This window comes from Dermochelys coriacea, chromosome 2 (genome assembly GCF_009764565.3).
Source record: "Dermochelys coriacea isolate rDerCor1 chromosome 2, rDerCor1.pri.v4, whole genome shotgun sequence".
NCBI classification, from domain to species: domain Eukaryota; kingdom Metazoa; phylum Chordata; order Testudines; family Dermochelyidae; genus Dermochelys; species Dermochelys coriacea.
In genome coordinates, this window is record NC_050069.1 from 69,834,458 (window position 1) to 69,860,733 (window position 26,276).

Consider the following 26,276-nt stretch of genomic DNA (forward strand, 5'->3'; position numbering starts at 1 on the left):
AAGAATATTAGTAGATTGGTGAGGAATGATTTCCCTTTACAAAAACCACGTTGACTCTTTCCCCAACAAATTGTGTTCACCTATGTGTCTGACAATTCTGTTCTTTACGATGGTTTCAACCACTTTGCCTGGTACTGAAGACAGGTTTAGCAGCCTGTAATAGTCAGGACGGGGGAGGGGGGGGGGCAGAGCCCTTGTTAAAAATTGGCAACACCTTAGCAATCCTCCAGTCATCTGGTACAAAGAAAAGGAGTGGCACCTTAGAGACTAACAAATTTATTAGAGCATAAGCTTTCGTGAGCTACAGCTCACTTCATCGGATGCATTTGGTGGATGAAGTGAGCTGATGAAGTGAGCTGTAGCTCACAAAAGCTTATGCTCTAATAAATTTGTTAGTCTCTAAGGTGCCACAAGTCCTCCTTTTCTTTTTGCGAATACAGACTATCACGGCTGCTACTCTGAAACCTGTCATCTGGTACAGAAACTGATTTAAATGATAAGTTACACGCCACAGTTAGCAGTTCTGCAATTTCACATTTGAGTTCCTTCAGAACGCTTGGGCAAATACTATCTAGTCCTGGTGACTTATTACGGTTTAATTTTATCAATTTGTTCAAAAACCTCCTCCTAATGCCACCTCAATCTTAGACGGTTCTTCACATTTGTCACCTAAAAAGAACGGCTCAGCTCTGGAAATCTTCCCTTCCCAGCCTGAGCTGTGCAGAGGGATGCAAAGACTGCAGTTAGTTTCTCCCCAATGGCCTTATGGCCCTCGGGTGCTGTTAGCATCTGGCCTGGCCCGTTGCCCCACTGGGGGTTTAGCAGGCTCTTCTGCTTCTGGTGGCCGGAGCTGAAAAACCGCGCCACCAGGCACCCCGGGTGCGGCGGGAGGGCAGCGCTGACTCCGAGGGGCCCGCGCAGCCTGGCTGGGGTCCTGAGAGCGGAGCTGGGCACGGAGGCGGCCGCGGCCGGGCTCTCGCGCCGACAGGCCCTGGCCCAGCGGGGCGAGGCAACGGCCCGCGCCCGGGTGCAGCGCCGCCGCCGCGCTCCTTCCGCCGGAAGCGGCGCCCGCCGTGTGTCGCACCCAGTGGGGTCCGGAGGATTTTGCCTCGCAGACGAGGTGACGCCGATACTACCCGGATCCGGAGCCGGCCCCGGGGAGGAGCCGCCCTGGCGGGACGCGGCCGCCGCGGGGGCGGCAGGTGGAGGAGAAAACCCGAAGCTCGGGACGGAAGCAGGGCTAGAGTCGGAGCCGCTGCCGGAGCGAGGTGAGGAGGCGCCCGCGGGTGGGGCGGCTGGCGGGGTCGCCGTTGGGTCCCTCCAGGGGGAGCCGGTGCCGCAGCCCGATGTGGGGGCTCATCCCCCGCTTCGCCAACCTGTGCGGCCGCTGCCTCTCCAGCCTCCCCGAGCAGCGGCCCCCTAGGCTGGCGTGTCCCTCCTCCACCCTCTGCCGGCTGCAGCCAGCCTGGGAACGGCCGCGGCCGCGGCTTGGAGGGAGCCCAGCCAACTAGGTCCCGTGGCAGGGCCCGGGGCGCGTCTTCCCTCCGGGTTGGGGAGAGAGACATGTGGAGGGCCGTCGTCGGCTTCTCCCCACTGAGGCACTATTGACCTCGACCCTCCGCACGCAACGGAGCGGTGAGGTGGGATTCCCCCTCCTCCTCCACCCCCCCTTTACTTTAGTGTGCGCGTAAAGAAGCCCGACTTCTTTGTGTCATGTTCCCTGGTGCTGCGAGGCCGGGCCTGTGACCCGTACCGAAATCAACGGTAAACCCACTAGCCAATTAAATGACCCCAGCACAGCCTATGCAGGCGTACAATCTGGACATAATTCAGTATTGAAACACAACTTTGAGTCATCAAATATACTTCTGTTCACAAACATAACAGATCATTAAACATCACAGGAAAGCCAGATACGGTGTCCTATAAATAGAAGTATTTGCTCGAAGAACTGCACAAGACCCTTCGTAGAATATTTTTATTGAGTCAAACTATTTAAAGTGTCATTGCCTTAAATTCTACAGATCTTAAGGTCATTTCTCTAGATCTCTGTTTGATTATATACTAGTAATCTTTGCAGGTATTTACATTAGACTTATTCTTTCTCCTAACATACGAAGAAGCTATAACTTTTTTGATATTTTTCCATAATTCCCTCCTCCCCCATGATGCATTTGGCTGCATATAATAATTTCTCACTTTAAATAGTATGGCTCTAGTACCACTGAAACAATTTTCTTTAAACCTGTCTTATTTCTTATAGCTCTATAAAGTTTACAAAACAACCAAGTTTGAACACAATTATTTTAGCAGTTTTTAAAATATATTTGGGGTGTGTGTTTGTGTACACAAATTTTGTTATCAGAATGTAAAGGGAAAAGAATCCTTTTAAAATATGCATTCATTAAACATCTAGACATCCTGTATAACACAGGCCATAGAACTTCCTCAAAATTATCCTAGAGTATATTTCTTAGAAAAACATATAATCTTGTTGTTTTAAAAAATTGTCAGTGATGGAAAATCCACCTTGACCCTTGGTAAATTGTTCCAGTGGTTAATTATCCTCACTGCTAAAAGTGTACACCTTATTTACAGTCTGAATTTATCTAACTTCAACATCCAACTGTGGATCATATTATACCTTTCTCTGCTAGACTGAGTGCATTATTAAATATTCTGTGGTTATATATAGACTGTAATCAAGTCACCCCTTAACCTTTTCTTTAAGATAAATAGATGGATCTTTTTGAGTCTGTTGCTATAAGGCATGTTTTCTTACTCTCTAATCCATTCTTTTGGCTCTTCTCTGAATCTTCTCCAATTTATCAACATCCTTCTTGGACCAGAACTGGACAGAGTATTCCAGATATCAGTGCCAAATACAGAGGTAAAATAACCTCTTTACTCCTACTTGAGATTCTCCTGTTTCTGGATACCTCTTTTTGGCCAGTGTCACACTGGGAACTCATGTTCAACTGATTATTCACCATGACTCCCAAATCTTTTTCACTCACTGCTTCCCAGTATGGAGTCCCCCAGTCTGCAAGTATGGCTTGCACTCTTTGTTCTTGGATGTTTACATTAACATATAGCCATATTGAAATGCACATTGTTTGCTTGTGCGAAGTTTACCAGGCAATCTGGATTGCTCTGAATCAGTGACTTATCCTCTTCATTATTTACCATTCCCCCAGTTTTGTGTCATCTGCAAACTTTTATCAGCGTCAATGATGATTTAATATTTTCTTCCACGTCATTGATAAAAATGTAAAAAATAGTGTAGGACCGAGAACAGATCCCTGCAGGATGCCACTGGAAACACACCTGCTTGATTCCTCATTTACGGTTGCAATTTGAGACCGATCAGTTAGCCAGATTTTAATCCATTTAATATGTGCTGTGTTAGTTTTATATCATTCTAGTGTCTTAATCAAAATGTTGTGCAGTATCAAGTGAAATGCTGTACAAAAGTTTAAATATATTATGTCAACACTATTACGTCTTATCAACCACATTTGTAATCTCATCAAAAAAGATATCAAATTAGTGTGATATGGGTTCCATAAACCCATGTTGATATGCATTATTACATCACCCTCCTTTAATTTTTTGAAAATAGGATCCCATATCAGCCACTCCATTATCTTGCCTGGGGTAGATGTCAGGCTGACAGGCCTAATATTTTTTTTTTTTTCCACCTTGCCTCAGCCTATGGGCTACTGCCAGTCACCATCTAGCCCTCTTTCACTGTGGCCGACTGCAGTCTGTACAAGCCAGTCATCATAGGCAAGGGAGGTTTTGACCTGCTGCCTTCCCCTGCAACCCAGTACCTCCACGGGCCTTGTACAAGGCCCTGCAGCCTGGGGAATTACTGGCCCAGCGCTCTGGAGCTCCTCTGGCCTTTCCCCAGCCCTGCTTCATTCCAGTACCCCAGTCATCCTGTTTATCCTTTTTATCCAGTGCTCCAAGGATTATTGAAAATTTTGTGAAACTCCTGGATGCAAGTTATCTGGACTGTCCAATTTAAAAATGTATAATTTTGGTAGCTTGTGTTGAACATCCTCCAGAAATACTAGTGCAGGGAAAGAGTGTTATCATCCACATATGATGAGACTATATGTACTGTTTTTTCTCCATATACCGAATGGAAATATTTATTAAACACTTCTGTCTTTTCTACGTTGTTATTGCTAATTCTACCATTTCCTTCTAGTAATGGACCAATACCATTGTCGGGATTCTTTCTATTCCTAATATATTTAAAAAAACTCCTTCGTCTTGTACTTAACTCTGGTAGCCATAGATTTTTCCTTGTACTGGGACGGCACTTGTCGCACTGATGGATTTTGCCCATGGCCATGCTAATTTTGCTTGAAATATCAGATGCAGCTGATGACATCATAGACCGCAAAATGCTGCTCTTTGCAGGTGTGGCTATGAATATGTTAAGCTGTTTTAGCTAACTTCTCTTAAATTGATTCTGGAGATTTGTGAGGAGCATCTGCTGCTTCTCCTCTCCAAAGAGGAAATCTTAATCCTAACCTTAATCTTGTCACCAGTCTTATTCAACACCAATTAAAGTAATTTAGGAAGATTGTAAAAAGACAATGTGCAACACCATTATTGTGCAGATGACATGCAGCTGTGTGTATCTTTCTCATCCAATGCAGACAATGAGCTCTTCAAACTATTCCACTATATGAAGGAAATTGGAATCTGAATGAAAAAATGTGTCTGAGGTTAAATGTGGGAAATATGCAGATGATTCTAGTTAGAAGTGGAAAGCACTTCAAGGACATAATAGCTCTGTCAAGGAAACTTGCCCACAAATCAAGGTGTATCATCTCAAGGTCAGTTTGGACTCATTGTTGCAACATGGTCAGAGGTAGCTGGCATTGTGCGACCTTTGAGTTTGCTATGGCTGGTGACCACAGGATGATATTTTTAGGATGGGATGTAGAGCATTCTCAGTGGAATGCTCTGGGCTTTGAAACTCTGACACTCATAGTCAAGACAGATCCTAGACTTGTTAGAGTGAAAAACAAGACTGTTGTTAATCAGGCTGTCTCACAAAATTGAAGTTGCAGAAGGGCCTGAGAATATGCTCCTGGATAACAGAAAACAACCCTGCTGGGTTTGGAGTTGGGTTTCTGCAGGGAGAAATCAATGCCAAAGACCCAGTAACCCCATGTACTAGTGATGAAGGGAGTGGGCCTTAGGCACCAGGAGGGAAGGTAACAGTAAGGCATTTGTGTTCTCATATGAACAGAATTTGCAGTAATCCATAGTTTTGTAATTACCACCTAGCAAATTTGTGGTTGCAGCAGAAATATTACATTAATAGTGTGACAAGGTAGCTAGATTTTTCAAGGGTTACACATGCAGACAAGTCTTTCAGCTCAACCCATAAGGAATTGGGTTTGAAAATGCTATGAGTAACTGAAAGAGAGGTGTTGTAATGGAAGTTAGACCTCAACTCTTAAATAGACTTTGAATGGATGTAGCCACAGATAGGCTTTGAAAGGACTTCTAGACCACTACAAGCCAGAGATGGATATGAAAGATGAGTTGGGGAGGTAGCGTCCGTGAAGTCCAGGGGTAAAAATCTGGTGTGCAGCTTGACCATCTTGTGGTAGGTACTGTCTGTGGACACTGCTGTGGTTCATAAACTTAATCTCTTAAACTAGGTGCAGGCTGACAAATATCTGATGGATACTGAAACCCTGCTTTGGCTGTTGGAAAGGAAAAGGAACTCTCCCTCCTTCTCTCCTCCTCTACCAGGGTCTCTGATCCCTTCAGTAAGGAGATCTACAGCTACAAGCACAATTCCACCAGTAAGAACGTTGTGCCTTCGGTGCATGATAGCCTAAACCTGAGCTTGTCTAGCTGCACCATCTCTTTAGAATGCTGCTTTCTTAGTGGCTTGTGGTTGGTGACATGTTCCCTGAAATAACCATGCTTTTAACTGTTTGGGGCCTTGCTAAATTAGGATTACAATTTTGAATTCAGTCTAAAAGCAAACATGGAGTTAATGGAGTATGCGGACCACTGGGGTGATGTGTTCACAATTTGTTGCATAAGAGGCCTGCTATTGTTCACGTACTCAGGAACTCCATGAAGAGTGGGTTGCAGTAGCCTCACTTCAAGGTGAGACCTTTGCATAAGTCCTTTGCAGAAGAAACAACACATGGTAGAAAGCTGTCCTTTGCCACTGTTGTTCTACCTCTTCCCTCTAGCTCAGCAGTTTTCAAACTTTTTGAGCTGAGCCCCCCGTTTGAGTTATAGTTTTTGGTTGTGCCCCCCAGCCCAGACAAAAATAGACACTTGCAAAAGTATGCTTGATAGCCTACTCATAAACCTAACAAGACCTTAATATAACTTTTAATTAAATTACCTACAACTGTAATTTTCAAATACACAGACATTTAATGGCACAGCCCAGATTTCTTCAGCTGCAGATTGCTTCTACCTTGCAGCCAGGCTGCACCGCTAGGACAGGGCCCGTACCTTCCTTTTCCCCTTTGGATTTTCAGAGTGGGGGAAGACATGTGCGATTAGTCTCTGGGTGTGGAGGCTGCCGGAAGTGGAAATCGGTGTGGCCGCAGTGGGTGTTGACGCTGACTCTCAGGCTGGGTGGCCTGCTGAAATGAGTCGGGGTGGAGGTGGTGCTCCCTCCCCACCCCCCTGTGGGGGCTGGCCCATGTCCTGCAGCACTGGCATGAGCCGCCTGGTGTCGCCACTCCCCTCCTTCTGAATGTTCCTCCATGCCTCCCAGGAGGGCGTGTCCCACAGTTTTTGAAAACTTCTGCTCTAGCTTCAGATACAGAAATGGGGAGTTTCTGCTACTTCACTTATTCTCCAGTCTCTTATTTATTTGTTTGTTTGTTTGTTTTTAAATGGTCTTCTGTAGAAAATAGTTCCAGTACCTGCCTCAGATGCTCACAGCTGTGCCAAGCAAAAGCTGAATGAAAGTGACATGTATTTTTTGGCCCTCAGGATTCTGAATAGCAACCGTGAAACTAGCTAGCATGTTATAATTTCAGTCTGTCACTTGGGGAAAAGGTGAGCAGCAGTGGAGAAAGGTTGGAATGATGTCTCTTCAGGCTTACTAATTATTGTACATTTTTACTGTATGTGCTGTAAATTACTTTAGTAAAAGCATACATTCTTTCAGAACTGTTGGATCAGGAACAACCTCTCCCCCACTGTATCTACATTTGACATGACAGAAACAGATTCCTACTTGCCACTGACACATAGATTTATTTTATTTTCCAAGCTGTTGTCACTTCTGGTTTGTCGACTTGGATAAAAGATATATTTTAAAGATGCTAGCTAACATGTTTTAAAATGCTAGTGGAGATAAGGCAAGTGGTATTTTAGCATGTGCTGGCTGAATGAAGTGAACCCTAGTCTTCCTCTTTTATATATGCTAAAAATTTAGGGCTATGGTCTCCAACCTTTTTAAGACAATCACTTTTTGAATTTAAGTGCAACCCAGGATGTATCTCAAAGAAAATGTAGAAATAAGTTTGTTATATAAAGCTGAGATCAAGTGCTTAATATGCATAATTATACATTTTTCCCTACTTACTGACTCTCAGTATGACACTTGTGACTGACTGCACACTATCTGCCAGTGTGTTGAAATTTGGGTTGTAATTTGAAATAGCTTGTCAGATGCAGTCCTGCAGATGAACATCTGTGAGGTGGGCGCAAAAGTTTTATTTTGTCTGATAAATTAACTCTCCCCCCTGCCCTAGATTAAGAAGCTTCATTGACCTGGAGACAGTTTGACTTGTTTTGTTCTCTCTTTTAAATAGGAGATGATACATAGAAATGAATCCTGTACTTCAGGGCAGGTACCTATGAGCTACTTATGTTGCCTGATTTACATATTGGAAGAATGGACTGGTGTGGAGTACCTTGAGGACTATCTGAATTATGTGGCATACCTTTTATGGGTGTTTACTCCACTCATAATAGTTTTTATACTTCCTGGACTTATCCTCCTCCTCCTCTACATTTCCATTATTTTTCTTTATGTTTATAAGAGGAAGAATGAACTAAAGGAGGCTTATTCCAATGATATCTGGGATGGTGCAAGGCAAATGGTGGCAACTTTATGGGATGGACATGCAAGAATATGGCATGGTAAGCAAGATATGATTGTTTTGTAAGTGCTGAAACTATTGTCACTGTAGTTTAATGACTTAAGCCTATCAGGCTTCTTTTTCTTATTTGTTTGGAAATTTCATGTAACTCTTATTTGCTCAGAAAATAAACATGTGCTTATGATTGACAGTGTGCTGTGTTGTAGCTGTGTTGGTCCTAGGATATTAGAGACAGAAGGTGGGTGAGCTAATATATTTTATTGGACCAACTTCTGTTGGTGAGAGAGACAAGCTTTTGCGCTTAAACAGCGCTCCTCTTCAGGCCACCTTGTGTCTCTAATGATTGACAAGACAGAGGATAAAATTAAGAGCCTAAGCAGAACCTTAGTTTGCTTTCTGCATGACTGTCTCCATCTCCCCCATCCTTAAACCATGTTTGGAGGAGGGATTGACTCCCCCACTTCCCAGCTGCAAGGCAGTACCAGATCCTGGTTTCATTGATTAGGCCAGACAGATTTCCATCCATACTTGGGTGTAACTCTGTGTCCTCTACAGTCCTTAAGACTGCCATTGCAGCAAAAAGCCTAGCAACTTCTCTACCCTTCTTCCCTTTCTGACCTGCCCAGCTTTCTTACAGCTCATGTTGGATGAGGTCCCTGGTGACAGAGAGGCCTTATATTCCACAGAGAATGTGCAAATGGACTAGTGATTTCCTTCTAGGTGATTAGGGGAACTAAGAACTTCAGTGAACACTCAAACAAAAGAAAACCGTTACTTCAGTCACTACAGATAATCTTTCTGCAGTCCCAGACAGCCTTTACTCTAACTGACCCATACCAACCTGCAGCAGTTTAAACAGCTGTATTTGTCTTTGAGCAAAGCATTTGTGCCAATGGAGATATCATTTCCTTTCCTGCCCTGTTAAATCTCAAACTGACATCAGACTAGTAAGTGCCTCAAATATTGCGTGTAATAAACAGCGACTCTGATTTGAATAATACCTCGTGGCCCAGGTGCTTAGCTCAGGATGCAGATGCCCAAACCTGTAACTGTGGGTGGATTGTTTTTTCTTGGTTTTTGTAAGGATTAGTTCTTCGAGTAGTGTACCTGTGGGTGCTCCACTCTAGGTGCATCCATGTTCATGCGCCTCAAGTTGGAGATTTTAGGTAGCAGTGTCGATTTGGCCCACACATGTGCATTCTCTGTCTCATGCCCTACCTCGAGGCTATCTAGCAGTGCATGGGTGAACCACTCTCAGTTCCTTCTCAACCACCCCTTGGCCTGAGATGAGGCATGAGCAGAGTCCGATAGATGATTAGTTCTCAACCTTGTTTTAGTATATAGAGTAGCTACTAGAGTTTCTGTTTAGATGTTTACTACTCCCTTCCTCTTTTAAAATGTATACTAAAAAAACAAACTTTTGTTTTTGTTCTGGCTTCAAAAACAGTTAATCTCCCTGTCGTTATTGATTTTTATTTATTTATTTATTTTTATCTTCTCCTCTTGTGGGGAAAGAACCCCAAGGAGGGGCATTTTTGGCTTTCCCAGGTTTAAATACTGTCTCTCCTAAAGAGAGGTGATTCCGGTCTGCGATGGCCATTTGCTGCTCAGGAGAATCCCATACATCAGAAATGTCCTTGTCTTCAGTTTTTGACAGAAGGTACAAGAAAGAGCCATGAATTAACACTGACTTATGATGATAGAGAGTTCTCTGAGACCAGCTTCCAACTCCTGGTCCTGGGGTTCCCCCAGAGCAACAATCCCTATCAACATCCACGGGACATCAAACTCTGGTAGCACCAAAGAGGAAATCTATGTATTCCTCTCACAAAAGCACAAAAAAGAGGGCTACAAGTCCCCAGACCAAACAGTTGACTGGAAAAAAGAGATCCCTGGAAAAGTCAGCCACCTTGGTACCAACGGAGCTGCGGTGCGGTACCTGAGGCATTTGGTTCCGCAGATACTGGCATTGCGCCTAAAGACCCGAGGGGCACAGGCTCGGAGTGTCAGTACTATCTGATGAGCAGCAATAGAGACCAGACCACCTCTTCTAAAACAGCACCACTGGAGACGAGGAGAACCGTGGTACGCAGCGCTTCCACGCAGCAGTGTGCATCTCCTGTCCGGGGACATGCGCACTGCTTGAACACATGAGCATGACCCGGGACAGCTGCCGGTGAGCCTGGTGCCTGCCCCGTGGGTGGGGCTGCAGACGGTACAGCTGTGCCACAGGAGCTGCTGGTGCGGGGCGCTGGCTCCTGGGAGTGGCTGCCCCACGTGCTTCTCCTTTCGCTGCTGTGGTTCCCTGTATAGCCCTGCAGCTCCGCAGATACCAATTTATATCTGCGGATATCTGCATCCGTGGATATAAATTTGTATCCATCACGGGCTCTACCCCTGACTCCCAGGAGGAGACCTTTGAGAAGCAGGGGGCAAGACTGGATAAGGAAATTACTCCTGCAAAATACATTTAATCATCCTCTCCAGTTGAAGCTGTGGATGACTTAAAACAACTTCAGGATCTCACCAAGAGAGTGATGGATACGCTTCAGATCTCCCTCGAAGTAAAGGAGTTGCAACACAAGCTGCTGGACATCCTCCATGTGTGCTTATCAGCGAGTATTGCACTCCCAATTAACAAGGCCCTATTAGACCCAGCCAAGAACATCTGGCAAACGCTGGCTTCGATAACGCCCACGTGTAAAAGACGTAGACTTTCTTTTTTCCTCCCCACCCATCACCAAATTCCCTTGTGATAGATGCTGTAAATGAACATGGCAGACAGCACCATGCTAAATCAGCACCCTGCCACCAGGACTGGAAAAGATTGGACTTATTTGGCAGGAAATCTTACTCATTAGCAACATTGCAATTTAGGATTACGAATTATCAGGCCCTGATGGCAAAATATAATCATATCAGTTATGGGAATCTCATTGCCTTTATTGAACATCTCCCAAATGATCAAAGGGAACAGTTCCAAGCCATTGTTGACAAGTGCCAACTTCTAGCAAAGGCAGCACTACAGATTTCATTAGACGCTGTGGACACAGCTGCCTGCTCCATATCAACGGCGGTAATGATGAGGAGAGCTTGGTGGCTTCACCTTTCTGGTCTCCCAAGGGAAGTCCAAACAACTGTGGAAGACCTTCCATTCAAAGGATCCAAACTCTTTCCAGAGAAGACCAGACATTTAACTCCAGACACTAAAGGACTCGAGCCATGCTATGCTGCTTGGGGGAATCTGCATACTTGCACAGAAAAAGTATAGTAAATCACATATGCCACAAAGATCTCGACCCTGTTCCCTCCATCCCAGAGACACTAAGAACCCCAGTGGAAGAGACAGCGTAGTCGAGACCAACATGATTCCCGTGCATTGCTCAATTAGTGATATGCCCACCAATCACTCTTTAGCCCCTTCATCTCTCAGAATGCTAGACAGATCTACCATCCCAACATACAGTTACTCTGACTCAAGGCATGGCTCCTTAATGATTCAAAAGCATAAAAATGTCCTGTTCAGAGGATGTGAAAGGTGCTGTTGCAGAAAAATAATGACTTTTCAGACACGTGCAGAATGGAAAAGATGCCAAATCTGATGTGACTCAAAACACGTTATATACATGATATAGCCTCTTCCCTCCCACTAGTATTGAACTACATCCTAGATCTAAAAAAGTCAGGATTATCTCTAAGTTCAGTAAAGGTACATCTCGCAGCCATAGCCACCTTTCATCATAAGATAGATGACTGCGAAGTATTAACTCATCCTACAACGAAAAGATTCCTCAAGGGTATTGGTAACCTCTTCTCATAAATTGGACATCCTACACCAACATGGGACCTTAACCTGGTTCTCAAGTGCCTTACAGTGACCCCTCTTAAACCCATAGCCACATGCTCACTTGTGCATCTATGAAAACATCATTCCTAGTAGCCATCACCTCAGCTCAGAGAATTGGAGAAATAGGGGGATCTATGGTATACCCAGTATTCACAACTTTTTTTTGGGTGTGGTCTCAGTGTGACCTTATCCCTAAGTTCCTCCTGAAAGTATCCCATGCCTTCCATATGGATCAATTTATTTACTTCCCAACTTTCTTCCCTAAGCCACGCCTTGAGTCGAAAGAATAGTAAATATGGCAGGCGACCAGCTTGGCTTAATGGTGAAATCCTAGCGGATCTTAAACATAAAAAAGAAGCTTACAAGAAGTGGAAGGTTGGACATATGACCAGGGAAGAGTATAAAAATATTGCTCGGGCATGTAGGAAAGATATCAGGAGGGCCAAATCGCACCTGGAGCTGCAGCTAGCAAGAGATGTCAAGAGTAACAAGAAGGGTTTCTACAGGTATGTTGGCAACAAGAAGAAAGCCAAGGAAAGTGTGGGCCCCTTACTGAATGAGGGAGGCAAGCTAGTGACAGAGGATGTGGAAAAAGCTAATGTACTCAATGCTTTTTTTGCCTCTGTTTTCACTAACAAGGTCAGCTCCCAGACTGCTGTGCTGGGCAACACAAAATGGGGAAGAGATGGCCAGCCCTCTGTAGAGAGAGAGGTGGTTAGGGACTATTTAGAAAAGCTGGACGTGCACAAGTCCATGGGGCCGGACGAATTGCATCCGAGAGTGCTGAAGGAATTGGCGGCTGTGATTGCAGAGCCCTTGGCCATTATCTTTGAAAACTCGTGGCGAACGGGGGAAGTCCCGGATGACTGGAAAAAGGCTAATGTAGTGCCCATCTTTAAAAAAGGGAAGAAGGAGGATCCTGGGAACTACAGGCCGGTCAGCCTCACCTCAGTCCCTGGAAAAATCATGGAGCAGGTCCTCAAAGAATCAATCCTGAAGCACTTAGAGGAGAGGAAAGTGATCAGGAACAGTCAGCATGGATTCACCAAGGGAAGGTCATGCCTGACTAATCTAATCGCCTTTTATGATGAGATTACTGGTTCTGTGGATGAAGGGAAAGCAGTGGATGTATTGTTTCTTGACTTTAGCAAAGCTTTTGACACGGTCTCCCACAGCATTCTTGTCAGCAAGTTAAGGAAGTATGGGCTGGATGAATGCACTATAAGGTGGGTAGAAAGCTGGCTAGATTGTCGGGCTCAACGGGTAGTGATCAATGGCTCCATGTCTAGTTGGCAGCCGGTGTCAAGTGGAGTGCCCCAGGGGTCGGTCCTGGGGCCCGTTTTGTTCAATATCTTCATAAATGATCTGGAGGATGGTGTGGATTGCACTCTCAGCAAATTTGCGGATGATACTAAACTGGGAGGAGTGGTAGATACGCTGGAGGGGAGGGATAGGATACAGAAGGACCTAGACAAATTGGAGGATTGGGCCAAAAGAAATCTAATGAGGTTCAATAAGGATAAATGCAGGGTCCTGCACTTAGGATGGAAGAATCCAATGCACCGCTACAGACTAGGGACCGAATGGCTCGGCAGCAGTTCTGCGGAAAAGGACCTAGGGGTGACAGTGGACGAGAAGCTGGATATGAGTCAGCAGTGTGCCCTTGTTGCCAAGAAGGCCAATGGCATTTTGGGTTGTATAAGTAGGGGCATAGCGAGCAGATCGAGGGACGTGATCGTTCCCCTCTATTCGACACTGGTGAGGCCTCATCTGGAGTACTGTGTCCAGTTTTGGGCCCCACACTACAGGAAGGATGTGGATAAATTGGAAAGAGTACAACGAAGGGCAACAAAAATGATTAGGGGTCTAGAGCACATGACTTATGAGGAGAGGCTGAGGGAGCTGGGATTGTTTAGTCTGCAGAAGAGAAGAATGAGGGGGGATTTGATAGCTGCTTTCAACTACCTGAAAGGGGGTTTCAAAGAGGATGGCTCTAGACTGTTCTCAATGGTAGCAGATGACAGAACGAGGAGTAATGGTCTCAAGTTGCAATGGGGGAGGTTTAGATTGGATATTAGGAAAAACTTTTTCACTAAGAGGGTGGTGAAACACTGGAATGCGTTACCTAGGGAGGTGGTAGAATCTCCTTCCTTAGAGGTTTTTAAGGTCAGGCTTGACAAAGCCCTGGCTGGGATGATTTAACTGGGACTTAGTCCTGCTTTGAGCAGGGGGTTGGACTAGATGACCTTCTGGGGTCCCTTCCAACCCTGATATTCTATGATTCTATGATTGACAATAGAGAATCAATATTACATACACTTGATGTCAGGAGAACTTTGGCGTTCTATTTGGATAGAACAAATGACTTCAGAAAATCTTCTAAACTATTTCTTTTGATCGCAAAGGATCCCCCATCTCAAAACAAAGACTCTGAGGATGGATATTGAACTGTATTAACTATTGCTATCATACCTGCAATCTTCAAGTTCTGTCTAGAGTTCAAACTCATTCCACCAGATTAGTTTCAGCTTCTGTAGACTTCAACAAAGACATTCACATTACAGAAATATGCAGAGCAGCAACTTGGGCATCTGCTCATACTTTTGTGGAACACTATGCAATTATCCATGACTCGGCGTCAGATGCCATGTTTTGGCTCCACTGTATTATCATCAATATTAGACTCCGAAGCCCCCGCCCCTCCATCAGGGGTACTGCTGTAGAGTTCCCTACGGTGGAGTACCACAGGGACACAACTCAAAGAAGAAGCAGTTATTCACTTCGTACGCTAATTGTGGTTCTTTGAGATGTGTGTCCCCATGGATGCTCCATGACCTGTCCTCCTCACCTCTACTTCAGAGTTCTTAATAATGGCTTCTGCAGTAGAGAAGGAAATGAGGGACATTTCCCTGCGCAGTGCTAGATAGCCTTGAGGCAGATCATGAGACAGGGAGAGTGTATGTATGGGCTGAATGGATGCCGTACCTAAAATCTCTCATTAGAGACATGGGGACATGGATGCACCTACAGGGGAGCACCCATAGGGGGACACATCTCAGAAAACCACAGTAACTACACAAGGTGAGTAACCACTTTCCCCAGCAATTTGGATGTATGTTTTGGTCCAGGTTGGTGGAAGGCAGAAAATCTCTCAAATGATTCTCATCAGTCCTCTTTCCCATTTGATTTCAATGGGAGGTGGGATATTCGCATACTTGAAAATCTGTTTGGTTGAGTTTATTCCATGATTACTCCTGGTGGAATTCTGCGCCACTGCGCATGTGCAGATTTCTTTGCTTCCCCATCAGAAAGTCATTTTTCTGCAGGGAAGTAAAGAAGTCGCATACTACTCCCTAGCAGCGCAGGTACATTTGTTTCAGGCACCTGGAGAAGCTGTTGGAGAAGTAAATCACTGCGGAGCTGGGGACACCTTAGCCAGTAGCTCCTACCCTGAGCCAGGATCAGCTACTAGACCTGGCTGGACTGGAGGCAGGAGAGAATGGGACTTCCTCTTCCCATGTAAGGAGTGGCTGAGGCTGTGTCAGATCCACCCTCATAAACCTCCCCCAGCTGCAGAAAGCTTAGCATCCTCCCTTGCTTCCTGCCCCCATCGCTCCTCAGCTGTGGTGGGGAGGCCTCACTGTACGGGGAGTTGCTCCCCCATCCACTGACCCTGTATGCATCTGGACCTCCCATATCCAGACACCCCTGCCAAGCCTTACCTGGTACATCCAGAACCTCCCTAGCCCTCCAGACCTGAACCCCACCACATTGAACCTCAACGCCTGCATCTAGAGCCACCCTGCACCCAGACCCTCTGCCTCCGGACCCCTATCTCTGCACCCCCACTGAGCTCCTGCACTGAAACCCCCACTCTCTGCACCATCCTGAGCCCCCACATCCAGACCCCATGCCGCTGACCCCCAACTAGCTGCATCCAGACCCCTCCTCCTCGCTGAGCCCCAACCACGTTCACCTGGAAACCCCTGCAGAGTCCCATTTCCCTCTCAATGAGCCCTCAATGAACCCTTCGATGAGCCTCTGTGCATCCAGATCCCCCACACACATAGACACCCCCCCCCCCCAAAGAGTTGCCTGCATCCAGATTGTCCACACAGAATCCTCTCACCCCACACCTGGATCCCCTCCATGCTTGAATCCTGTCTGGTTGAGCCTGCCTGCCCCACACCTGGTGCAGAGGGGCAGGGTCGCAGGCACAGTTGCCAACTTTCACATGGTAAATAAGCACCCTGACTTTCACAATAAGCCAAAAATCAAGTTAATCCTATTTCAAAACAAGGCCAAAACAAGCCAATCCCTAAGAACCCCAACACCCTATGTGACTAGATACCCCATCATGCAGTCTGGGACTGTGGGGGGCCCGTTGTGCACACCTGACTCTTCCCCCCCCGACCCTGCTTGCCCCCCTCAACCCTGTTTGCCAGGAGCCGATTAAAAAGAAGCAACAAGCTGCAAGCCAAAAACTAGCCCACAAGCCAATTAAGCCAAAAACAAGCCCAATTTCTGCTGGGTTTTTTTTGCGGGTTTGGCATGTCAGGGTGTTTCTGCTCCAGGCCTTGTGCTGCGTCAGGGTCAGGTGCAGCCTCACTGCTGAGTCCATGTTCCGGGGTGGAGAGTGAGGGGCTGCACGATGATCTCCCATCTTTGTGCAGCCAGGGGCCTGTGAACCCCAATGCCATGCTGGAGCCTCTGCATTTATTTATTGACAAATAAAACTTTCAGAATTTTAAAATATTGTGCACAGAATTAATAATATTTTGGCACAGAGAGCTCCTCAGGAGTACATGATGTATAAAATCCTAACACTGATGATCAAATAAGCATATTGGATCAAAATAAAATGCTGCTTACAATTCCTTCACTTTCGTATTATCATTGAAGCTAACTGCCATTTCCATGAAAGTTAACCACTCAGGATTTGTTAGTACAATTTGTTCAGACAGAACATGTCATGTCTCTTCTAAGCCTCATGTTAAGAGATTCTTAAAATCAGCACTTAACTTCAGTCTAATTCACCTTTCCTACCCATTACCTTAACTTGACCTTGGAGCCATTAAGAAGTCTTACGTCACCTTGTCTTTTCCATTAAAGAAGTATTTTTGACAGCTATCAATTCTGCTAGGAGAATGTCAAACTATGGTCTCAATCCATGGCCCCTTTACTATTCCTACTATAAATATAAAGAAATTTTAAGAAATTATCTGCTCTTTATACATAAGAAAATCACCTATTTCTGAGCCTTTTTCATAACCACCCTGTCTAGATCCAGCCAAAGCAAAAAAAGATGTTTGAAGAGCAATTTACATAAAGAACAAAATCCTTCCTGTAAATCATCTGCACTTGTTCTCTACCATTCAGTCAAAAGGAAGTGAGTTTCTAAGGCATTGATAACTAGATAGTGCAAAACCTGCATCGAAAAATGCAACTTTAAATCTATTAAAGCATATTGGACCAAAACCATCAGCTATATCAAAGAGCAGAAAAAGGATGTGCATGTATATGTAATTGCTTTTTTTGTAAAGAAAATGATCATTCTCTGAGATGCTTGCTCTTTCTTTCTCATGCCATATCTAAGGTTTGACACTTCTGTCTGCACAGCTAAAACTCTCTCCAGGCCCTCATCTACGGTCAGAAGTTACTGTAAACTCATCCTCCCTGGTCTTTCTGACACCTCTCTCCCCTGTGCACACCTTTAGTTATTTCAAAATGCAACTGTACAAAGAATTTTCTTTCCACTTAAGTAAGATGCACAATTTTCCTACTGTTTCTCTGTTTATCTGAAAAGTCTTATAACTTTATTACTTTCATGATATTATTTTTACATGACTATAGCCTAATTCTGCTAACATTATTGTCTTAGTGTTTGTATGGGTTTTAGAATTGGGACTGGCAGCAGAAGGGATTTCTCTTTTTTACAGTTAAAACTTGTATGTAGAATAAAGGAGTTGGAGGACTATAGTCTTTGATAAATGACCTCATTTCCTCAAATAGACAAGATCAGAGTGCCAGGAAACCAGATCATCGTTTCTTTACTGTGATGTTACAGCTCCTCAAATTTTAAAAGGAAAAGCTAATCAAGAGATGAGGCAAGAGTATAGATACAATCAAAGAGAGTGGGAGGCATGGAAAAGGGGGAAAAAATGCAGCAAGAAAAATAAAAGGAAAGCATGTAACTAAACTACAGCTGAGCATTTTACACATGGATAGGCAGAAAATTACCATTTGAAATGGCTACCCAATAAAAGAAAGGTGAAAGAGAGAGAGTGTGTGTGTGTGTGTGTAACGTATTTCAACAAAGCATTTAAATAAACATGTTTCAAACTTCCCAAAATTGTTTTTAGTACTTTCCTCTGCCACCACCATCTCATTAGTTCTGCCGATACATTTTTCCTAAAAAGAGATTGTTTGTTTTTTTTTTTTGTTTTTTTTTTTTATATAGAATGCCTGTAAATGAAAAAACTGAAGGGGACATTGTCAAGTCAAAACTTTTTCCTGTCTCCATTTACATAAGGTGGTAGTTCTTGATCACTGATTTGTCACTGTTTCAAACTGTGGTTTACCTTCCAATGCTCCACACCCCATCTGTTCCTTATTTTTAAGTGCTTTTTAAATAATCACAATTACATAAGTGTTGTGAATGATCCGTAAGACTTCAGCAATATCATAGATTTCTTTGGGAAAACATACGTTAAAATGATACAATAGTTCAAGATAGTAAGATAGCTTTTGTATTATTGAAAACTTTGTGTTTAGTTTTCAGAGTAGCAGCTGTGTTAGTCTGTATCCCATGAAGTGAGCTGTAGCTGACGAAAGCTTATGCTCAAATAAATTTGTTAGCCTCTAAGGTGCCACAAGTACTCCTTTTCTTTGTGTCTAGTGAAATTCTTCTTACTCTTTCAGAATAAATAGTTAATTGCTGTGAAATCAGCTTTTGTCGTCTTTGAAGTCACCAAGTATTGAACGGCCATGAAGCAGCTCTTGTGTTCATCGTTCTCTATAACGTTAACTTTTTTCAAGGTTTTTATATGGGAGTTTTGAGTGGTATAAAACATTGACACCATTTACCTTGTACTTCTAACAGGTTATGAGGTTCATGGTCTGGAAAAAATACCAGAAGGACCTGGGCTTGTTATTTTTTATCATGGCGCAACTCCTGTAGACTATTTCTACTTCTTGGCTAAACTCCTTATACTGAAGAACAGAATGTGCTATACAGTAGCTGATCACTTCGTCTTTAAATTACCAGGTAAGAGTCTTTCATTGCAAATAGTGAGTTTGGAGCATTTAATTGTAGATGCACTTTTTTTAGTGATATAATACCATAATATTACTGACGCGCATTATTTAGCACAAGTATTCAGACCGTATCTGCCAACAGTCCTATGTTGGACAGGACTTTCTTTGGTCTATAGTAGCCCAAGGCCAACATTGTCCCAGTTTATAAATACCATTGTATGGATTGGATAGATTGTTTGGTGACCATTCCTACCTCATCTGTCCCATCGAGTCTGAAAGCAAAGCAGAGCAGATCACAGCACGAAGTAGCCATCTTGATTAACCAGCAGCAGCTTCCATGCCTCCTTCCATTTATTAATGCAGTCAGTGATCTGGGTGACTGACTGGGGCGGAAGGGTATGAAGTGGCATGCAATAGTTGGGGGGATGCCCCTGAAGTTGCCAGAGGCAATAAAAATGTCTTTAATATCCTCTCCCTGAAAAGAATGCATAATGTAACTGGGCCTCAACCCAAGAGTACAACTACAAATAGGATCGAGCCTCTTTGACAGAAGTACTTAGAGGTGGTCGAGGTAAGGATCCATTGGTTTAGATAAATATATATGAACTCTAAATGTTAAGGTTCTCCTGAGCACTAGTAGAGAAAAAGTTAGAGGGTAAATATGGAAGCTTGTGATAATTCATTAAACTAACTTTTTATATTTAAGTAACCTAAAATTTACCTAAATGCTGATGAGGAACAAATTCCACCAGATGCCATCTTTTGTCTTGTTCTTGAATAAATGGTGCAATTTTCTATAAGATGTACGTTCCTTCCTTCCTCCCAATTTTTCTTTCAGAGATATCCTATTGAATAAATGTTTGAATAAAAAGTTCAGCCTATTTTAAGGTGCATAGATTTCAAAATATTTGTACATATTTAAATAGATGAGGCAGTGTTTTCTTCTGAAGAACTTAGGTTTTTGGTTCTTAAATGGAAAGAACTGTCATGCAGTGTTAGAATTGTTCAGTTAAGATAAAACAACCTTAAGTCAGCCACCCTGTCTATCCTGTATATTGTACGGATTTTGAATTGTATATTGAATTGGATTTAACAAACAATAATACATTAAACTACACATTTATAAAAATAAATACAAAACATGTGCAATATTGCTGAGTTCATGGTACTGTAGGAACCTTGCCTCTTCCATTTCCCCTCATTTTACTTTAATTTTTCATAAACATAGGTTCTTTGCATGTAATTTTAAGACTTAAGAAAAACAATTGTAAGTCTTAGGCAACTGAGTGGAGTCCATCTTGATTGAAGTGTGCCTCTTAACAGTTGTGGAAAAATGGGAAATTTGGTGTTCGTTTGTGCTGCACATATACATATATTATGGGCTAGATCCTCAGCTGGTATAAATTAGCATAGTCTCATTGAATTCCTGCTGAGAATCTGCATGTTTGTGGACTTAAATTATTTTTTCACTGCTTCAAACTGCATTTTGAAAGAGTCCTTTTTATGAACTCAGAACGCAGTGCTCCTTAGCAAAGGCTAACTATGTAAAAAGTTTGAACTTTCAAAGTTAGTGTGCTTGAGATTATTACATGGGAAGGGGGAGAGAATCAGGTTGTTTTTTTTTTTTTTTTCAATCAAACCCAGGAAAATCCATTGCCCAAATTTAAACTTCAAAATTAGGATGAAACCTGGGGCCGAAGGAAAAATTTTCTTAAAAAAAAAAAATTAGACGAATATTCCACATGGCCAGCCATAATATTGCCCTGGCTAATCTCAACACTAATTACAGCAACTTTGCAAAATGTGCTCTAAAAAGCAGCTGATTGTGCATGTTAAATCATATCCGTTAGAAATATATTCTATTTTTTTAGCTCCTAGAACAGAGGTGGGCATCTATAGCCCGCGGCCCACATCCGGCTCGCAGGATTGCCCTGCTTGGACCCTGAGCTCCTGGCCTAGGAGTTTTACCGTCGGCCCCTCCCCTGATGTTCCCTCTCCCCTGTAGCTATGCCGCCGTGCAGGCAGTGGGGCTGCAAGCTCCTGGCACTCTGAGCGGCATGGTAAGGGGGCAGCGCATGCGTGGCGGTGGGAGGGTTGGGTAGGGGGTACTCGGGGGCAGGAAGTGGGGGGAGGCGAATGGGGGCAGAGGTGGGGGCCAGGCTGCTTTGAGAGGCACAGCCTTCCCTACCCTACCCTCCATACAGTTTCACACCCTGATGTGGCCCTCAAAAAAAAGTTTGCTCACCCCTGTTCTAGAAGATATAATTAACTTCTATGTTCTTCTCCAAAACTTTAATTTTAAAATAAAATTCTTAATCTCTCCACTCCTATTGTTCCTTTGTTTTACTCTTTTAAAAAAAAAAAAAAGAAATTAAAAAATTAAAATAAGATGGCCTAAAAACGGTGTTTCTCTTAACTCAGTTTGCTTACGTCAGGTCTGCACTAGGAGTGTCTTGCTATGTCAGTTCTTATCGCTATACCTTAAACCAACCTGTACCGCCCCTCCCCCATCCTGTGAAATTACTGTGCAAGTATAAAACACAGCTTTGCTAGTATAGCTGTGCCCACAGCAGCGCTGTCGGCATAGTATGCTGGCATTTCCATACCAGTAAACACTCCTCATGGGGACATGGTCTCAGATTTCATTTAAAAATACAGCAAGTTGCTAGTTGTTATGGTTGGGTAGGGGAAACCCTCAAAAACGAGTTGAGTGTAATCAGTGAAGAGAGAGGTATGTAAATCTGCAAAGAGGCTGAAATAATAGCTCTGAGAGGTGCCTCATTCATATCAGTGAGGAGGTTAACTAAGGTGCCTAGTGCTGATCATTTAAATGTAGTCATTGTTAGTTATTTCATTCTCGTGTAAGAAAAGAGGGGATCACAGATCTGCACAGTTTTCTGTGAGCGATGTCGCATTTTGGTGAATTCTACTACTCCCAACTTCCCCCCCCATCACCCTTAAAGGAGCTAAGCCCAAGGTACATAGCAGAGCCCGTGGACATATTCAAGCCCCAAGGGGAGCTAAGCTCAAGGAGTCCAGAGAACACACATGATCATGTTTTGAACATCTGTATGATCTCCTGTGACTGGCAATTCATTTTGGCAACTCACATGGGTGAAGCTTATTTTGTGAGCAGAGCTTGGAAGAATACCACTACATCTCCCCTATCCTTCCCTATTTGATCCCTAGATAAAAGTAATGAAAGGTTCTTGTCAATTTGAAAAATGAATAATTAAACCAACTTTTGTAATTCTGACAGTCATTATTAAACTAAAATGTAAGTTGTTCCATTGGTCTGTCGGAATGTTTAGCTTTCAACCTAGTCCTCTTTAAGGCATATTCCTTCCAAGTATAAACAACTGGAAATACAATCCTGCCTACATGAGGAAGTCTATTATATAAATGCCCCAGAACTTCATTAGTACAGAGTTACGGTTGCCTGCTGGTGCCTTGTGCCCTTTCAGAATGTGGAGAGTGGCTCAACGTAAACTTCTGAAAACCAGGAAATACAAAGTTAAGGTACATGCCCCCCCAACTCCTGCAACACAACCTTAACTCTGCCCTCTGCCAAGCATGCCAATAACACATACTAGCATTCTGACAGGTTTCAGAGTAGCAGCCGTGTTAGTCTGTATCCACAAAAAGAAAAGGAGTACTTGTGGCACCTTAGAGACTAATGCATTTATTTGAGCATAAGCTTTATGCTAAGCTTTTTCGTGTAGCTCACAAAAGTTTATGCTCAAATAAATGTGTTAGTCTCTAAGGTGCCACAAGTATTCCTTTTCTTTATACTAGCATTCTGTCACTTACAGAGAACATTTTGGGAACAGAGCACATGAGCATTGTAGAACAAAGTCCAACAATTTTCTTTTTGCTAAGACAAAACTCGTGTTTAGGTCTGGCATAGCTAACAGGAACCATCTACACTTAAACATAGTCTGTTTCACACAAACCATTTTAGACTTGCTAAATTTAAGCACTCTTAGGATTATCTTGAGGATTCCGTCTGAGACATTGCCTTGTCCCTCACTAAGCCCCAGAGACTGCTGTCACATAGATCACCGGGAAATCCACACAGCAAGAACATGCCTGCGCACCTCTGCTGACACAACCTACAGAATTCTGTGCTGAAATGATGCAGACTTGGACACTTAAGGTATGCATGCACCACTTTTCATATCACAGTGCCAAGCTGCTCTAGCTAATCTCTCCACCATTCAGCACAGCTACACCTAACACAGTGAATGCAACTGGAGTTCATGCGGATAAATGCTGTAAATCGATTTGTGGAATGCAGCACAAAAATGGTGTATTCTGTTAGTCTTTCCTCAGTCTCTTTATTATAGATTGACAGATTTAGGGCTAGAAAAGATTATTAGATCATCTAGTTTGTCCTCCAGTACATCACAGGCAATAGAACTTCATCCAGTTACTCCTGTGTTGAAGCTAATAACTTCCAGAAAGGCATCCAGTCTTGATTTGAAGACTTCAAGAGATGGAGAATCCACCACTTTCCTTTGGTAGCTTGTTAACTGTTGCACTCCCTTATTAGATGTTTCCCAGAGGGTACTGTCCACTCCAGAAGGGGCGGAGTTAAGGTTACATTGCAAGAGTGGGGTAGGAGTGGTAAAGTTTGACTTGTATCATGTGGTGTTGTGTGCCTTTCTGGTTAGATCGGAATCTGACTTAAATGATTTGAAATTCAAGGATGGTTCAAGACAGGAAAGGCTGGCGTAATTTTAATTTATAAAACATGTCCAATACCAAATTGAATCTAATGTGAACAAAATTAGGCTCACCATATTTTTCTTTCATGATAAAAATTTAGTCAGTATTTTAGTTACTGTTACTGAAAATTGAGGGTCTTTTTTTAGTTTTTCTTCATCCATATCAACATGCTCTTTGACCATTGAAGGAAAGAGCTTTAAACAATTCCCATCCATTGCACTGGTGGATTTGGTCAGAATCAAGTTTGGAAAGTATGGCTTGGTAAGGAGATGATGCTGCTGTTAAATCATCTCTTCATCGTACTTGATTGACCAGGTCAAAGGCATCACTGTGTATTTTCGTTGGTTTGATATGTTTATTATAATTGAAGTTGTTACTACTGATTATGAGGTAGCATCTAATTTGATTAGGTGTGATGTACAAAGCCATTAAAAACAATCCTTTAAAGTTTAGATTTTATTGGTCAGGATTTTCAAAACTTACTAGTGACTTTTTGGGGGGTGCCCCATTTGGAATGCTTCTAAAGGGGCCGACTTTCAGAAAATCGGTGCTCTATACCTTCTGAAAACCAGACCCCTTTTAGAGGTATCTCAAATTGGGTACCCAAAATCACTACTGTTTTGAAAATCTTGACCAATATATTTTGTTCTGAGAATGTGTGTGAAATCAATAGCTATGCAACACATCTTAAATGTTAATAACTTATTTTTTTTACATCTTGCAGGTTTTAAGCTTTTACTTGATGTGTTTGGTGTTATGCATGGACCAAAGGAAGAATGTGTTAAAGCTCTGAAGAATGGCCACTTGGTGGCTATCTCGCCAGGTGGAGTTAGAGAAGCACTCTTTAGTGATGAAACCTATGTTCTTGTATGGGGTAATCGTATGGGCTTTGCTCAGGTGGCCATTGATGCAAAAGTGGTGAGTGTGTGTGGAGGATCACAGAACAGAAGCAAAGAAGGTTAGATTTTTAGGTCTTTCTCTGGGACTAAAGCTATTTTTCTCAGCACTGTAAAGCAAATGTTTATAAGTTATAGACATATCATAAATATTCTCTTACAAAAGTTAGGAACTAAATTATATGATTCTATCTCCTCTCCTGTTTCTCAAAGAAATACTTAATGCATGCTTAGTTGTATAATTTTTTAATTTCTTTTTTGTCTGATATTGAAATTTCAGCTAACTTTCTTTTTCTACACGCTGATGTCACAAACTTTTAATAGTTCGGTAGTGTATGTAGTATTGGAGTATCTTTCCTTAAAATGCTAAAAAACTACTGGTGATATATTATCCTAGCATTTATTTAATTGCTAAGTGTCAGAGTCCAGTAACCAAAATCTGAGTGCTTCTGTCGCTCAAAATTATTAGTGTGACTTAACTAAATGACTTCCATCTTCCATACAGTATTAAACTGTTCTACAAGATGTTACAGATGTTTATCTAAATTCTTAGGAAATGTGAGACCAAATATTTTGTCTTGCATGCGAGAAATATGCTCAGGTAACTAAATGCTGGTGTAATGATGAGGGATATAGTAGTCATATGTGGCTACAAATGCTAGCTAATGTGTGCGTATGTGTATTTATGATGTGGGTGTATGATAAGATAGACCAAATTGAGATTAAATAACTTGTAACAATAAAGGCCTCCAAAAGCTTTTGTAAATTTGACAGCCTTATGTCAGTTTCTACAGCATCATTAACAATGTATGGATAGCAAAAAATGTTAAATGTTAACATAACATAACACGGCTGCTACTCTGAAAAATAACTCCCCATAGTTTGCCCCAGCAAACGATTCCTTATATCCCTAGTCATAATGCTCTACCCAATTTCATTTAAGTCTGAGACAATAACAATGCCTACACATATATTAATCAAGCACATATATTAATCAAACACCAGTTCTAAGTGCTGCAGGGGTTCTAAAGCAATATGTGATTTTAAGAAGATTGACTGACTAACTCTACATTAGCAGGTAGTATCTTCCAATTTGGACCTTTCAATACTATGGTAAAATAACGTGTAGAACGTTGCGTTGCTCACTGAAAAATCAGCTGTCTGCCAGATGTATTTATCAAACAAGTTACACATTTGTTTTCAAATAAACACTATGTAAAATGGCCTTCCACATATTTACATTAAATTCTTAACTTTTCTTTTTTCTCGTAGCCCATCATTCCTATGTTCACACAAAATGTTCGGGAAGGAATTAGGACATTAGGAGGAATAAGTAAGATATAAAATATCTATTTTTCTATTTTTAATTTCCTGTATATGTTCAATTTCCTTACCTCAGTAGAAATACTCTCTTTAAAATCTGTGTTTAGA

At 42.7% G+C, this 26,276-nt stretch overlaps 1 protein-coding gene across 12 annotated transcripts in view; it reads left to right on the forward strand.

The window, feature by feature from the left end:
* Positions 1-742: 742 nt before the first annotated feature.
* LOC119851054 (transmembrane protein 68-like) overlaps positions 743-26,276 on the forward strand; it is a 45,563-nt gene continuing 20,029 nt past the window's right edge. For 2 of the 12 annotated variants that reach the window (XM_038390242.1, XM_038390246.1), the window contains exons 1-4: positions 743-1,268; positions 19,067-19,231; positions 24,674-24,867; positions 26,118-26,178. In XM_038390242.1, the coding sequence (XP_038246170.1) occupies positions 758-1,268; positions 19,067-19,231; positions 24,674-24,867; positions 26,118-26,178 (931 nt within the window). In that variant the 5' untranslated portion in view covers positions 743-757. Of the gene's footprint in view, positions 1,269-4,673; positions 4,854-5,690; positions 5,838-7,826; positions 8,158-19,066; positions 19,232-24,673; positions 24,908-26,117; positions 26,179-26,276 lie in introns of all 12 variants that reach the window. The other 10 variants (XM_038390247.2, XM_043507858.1, XM_038390248.1 and 7 more) reach the window with 9 other exon arrangements.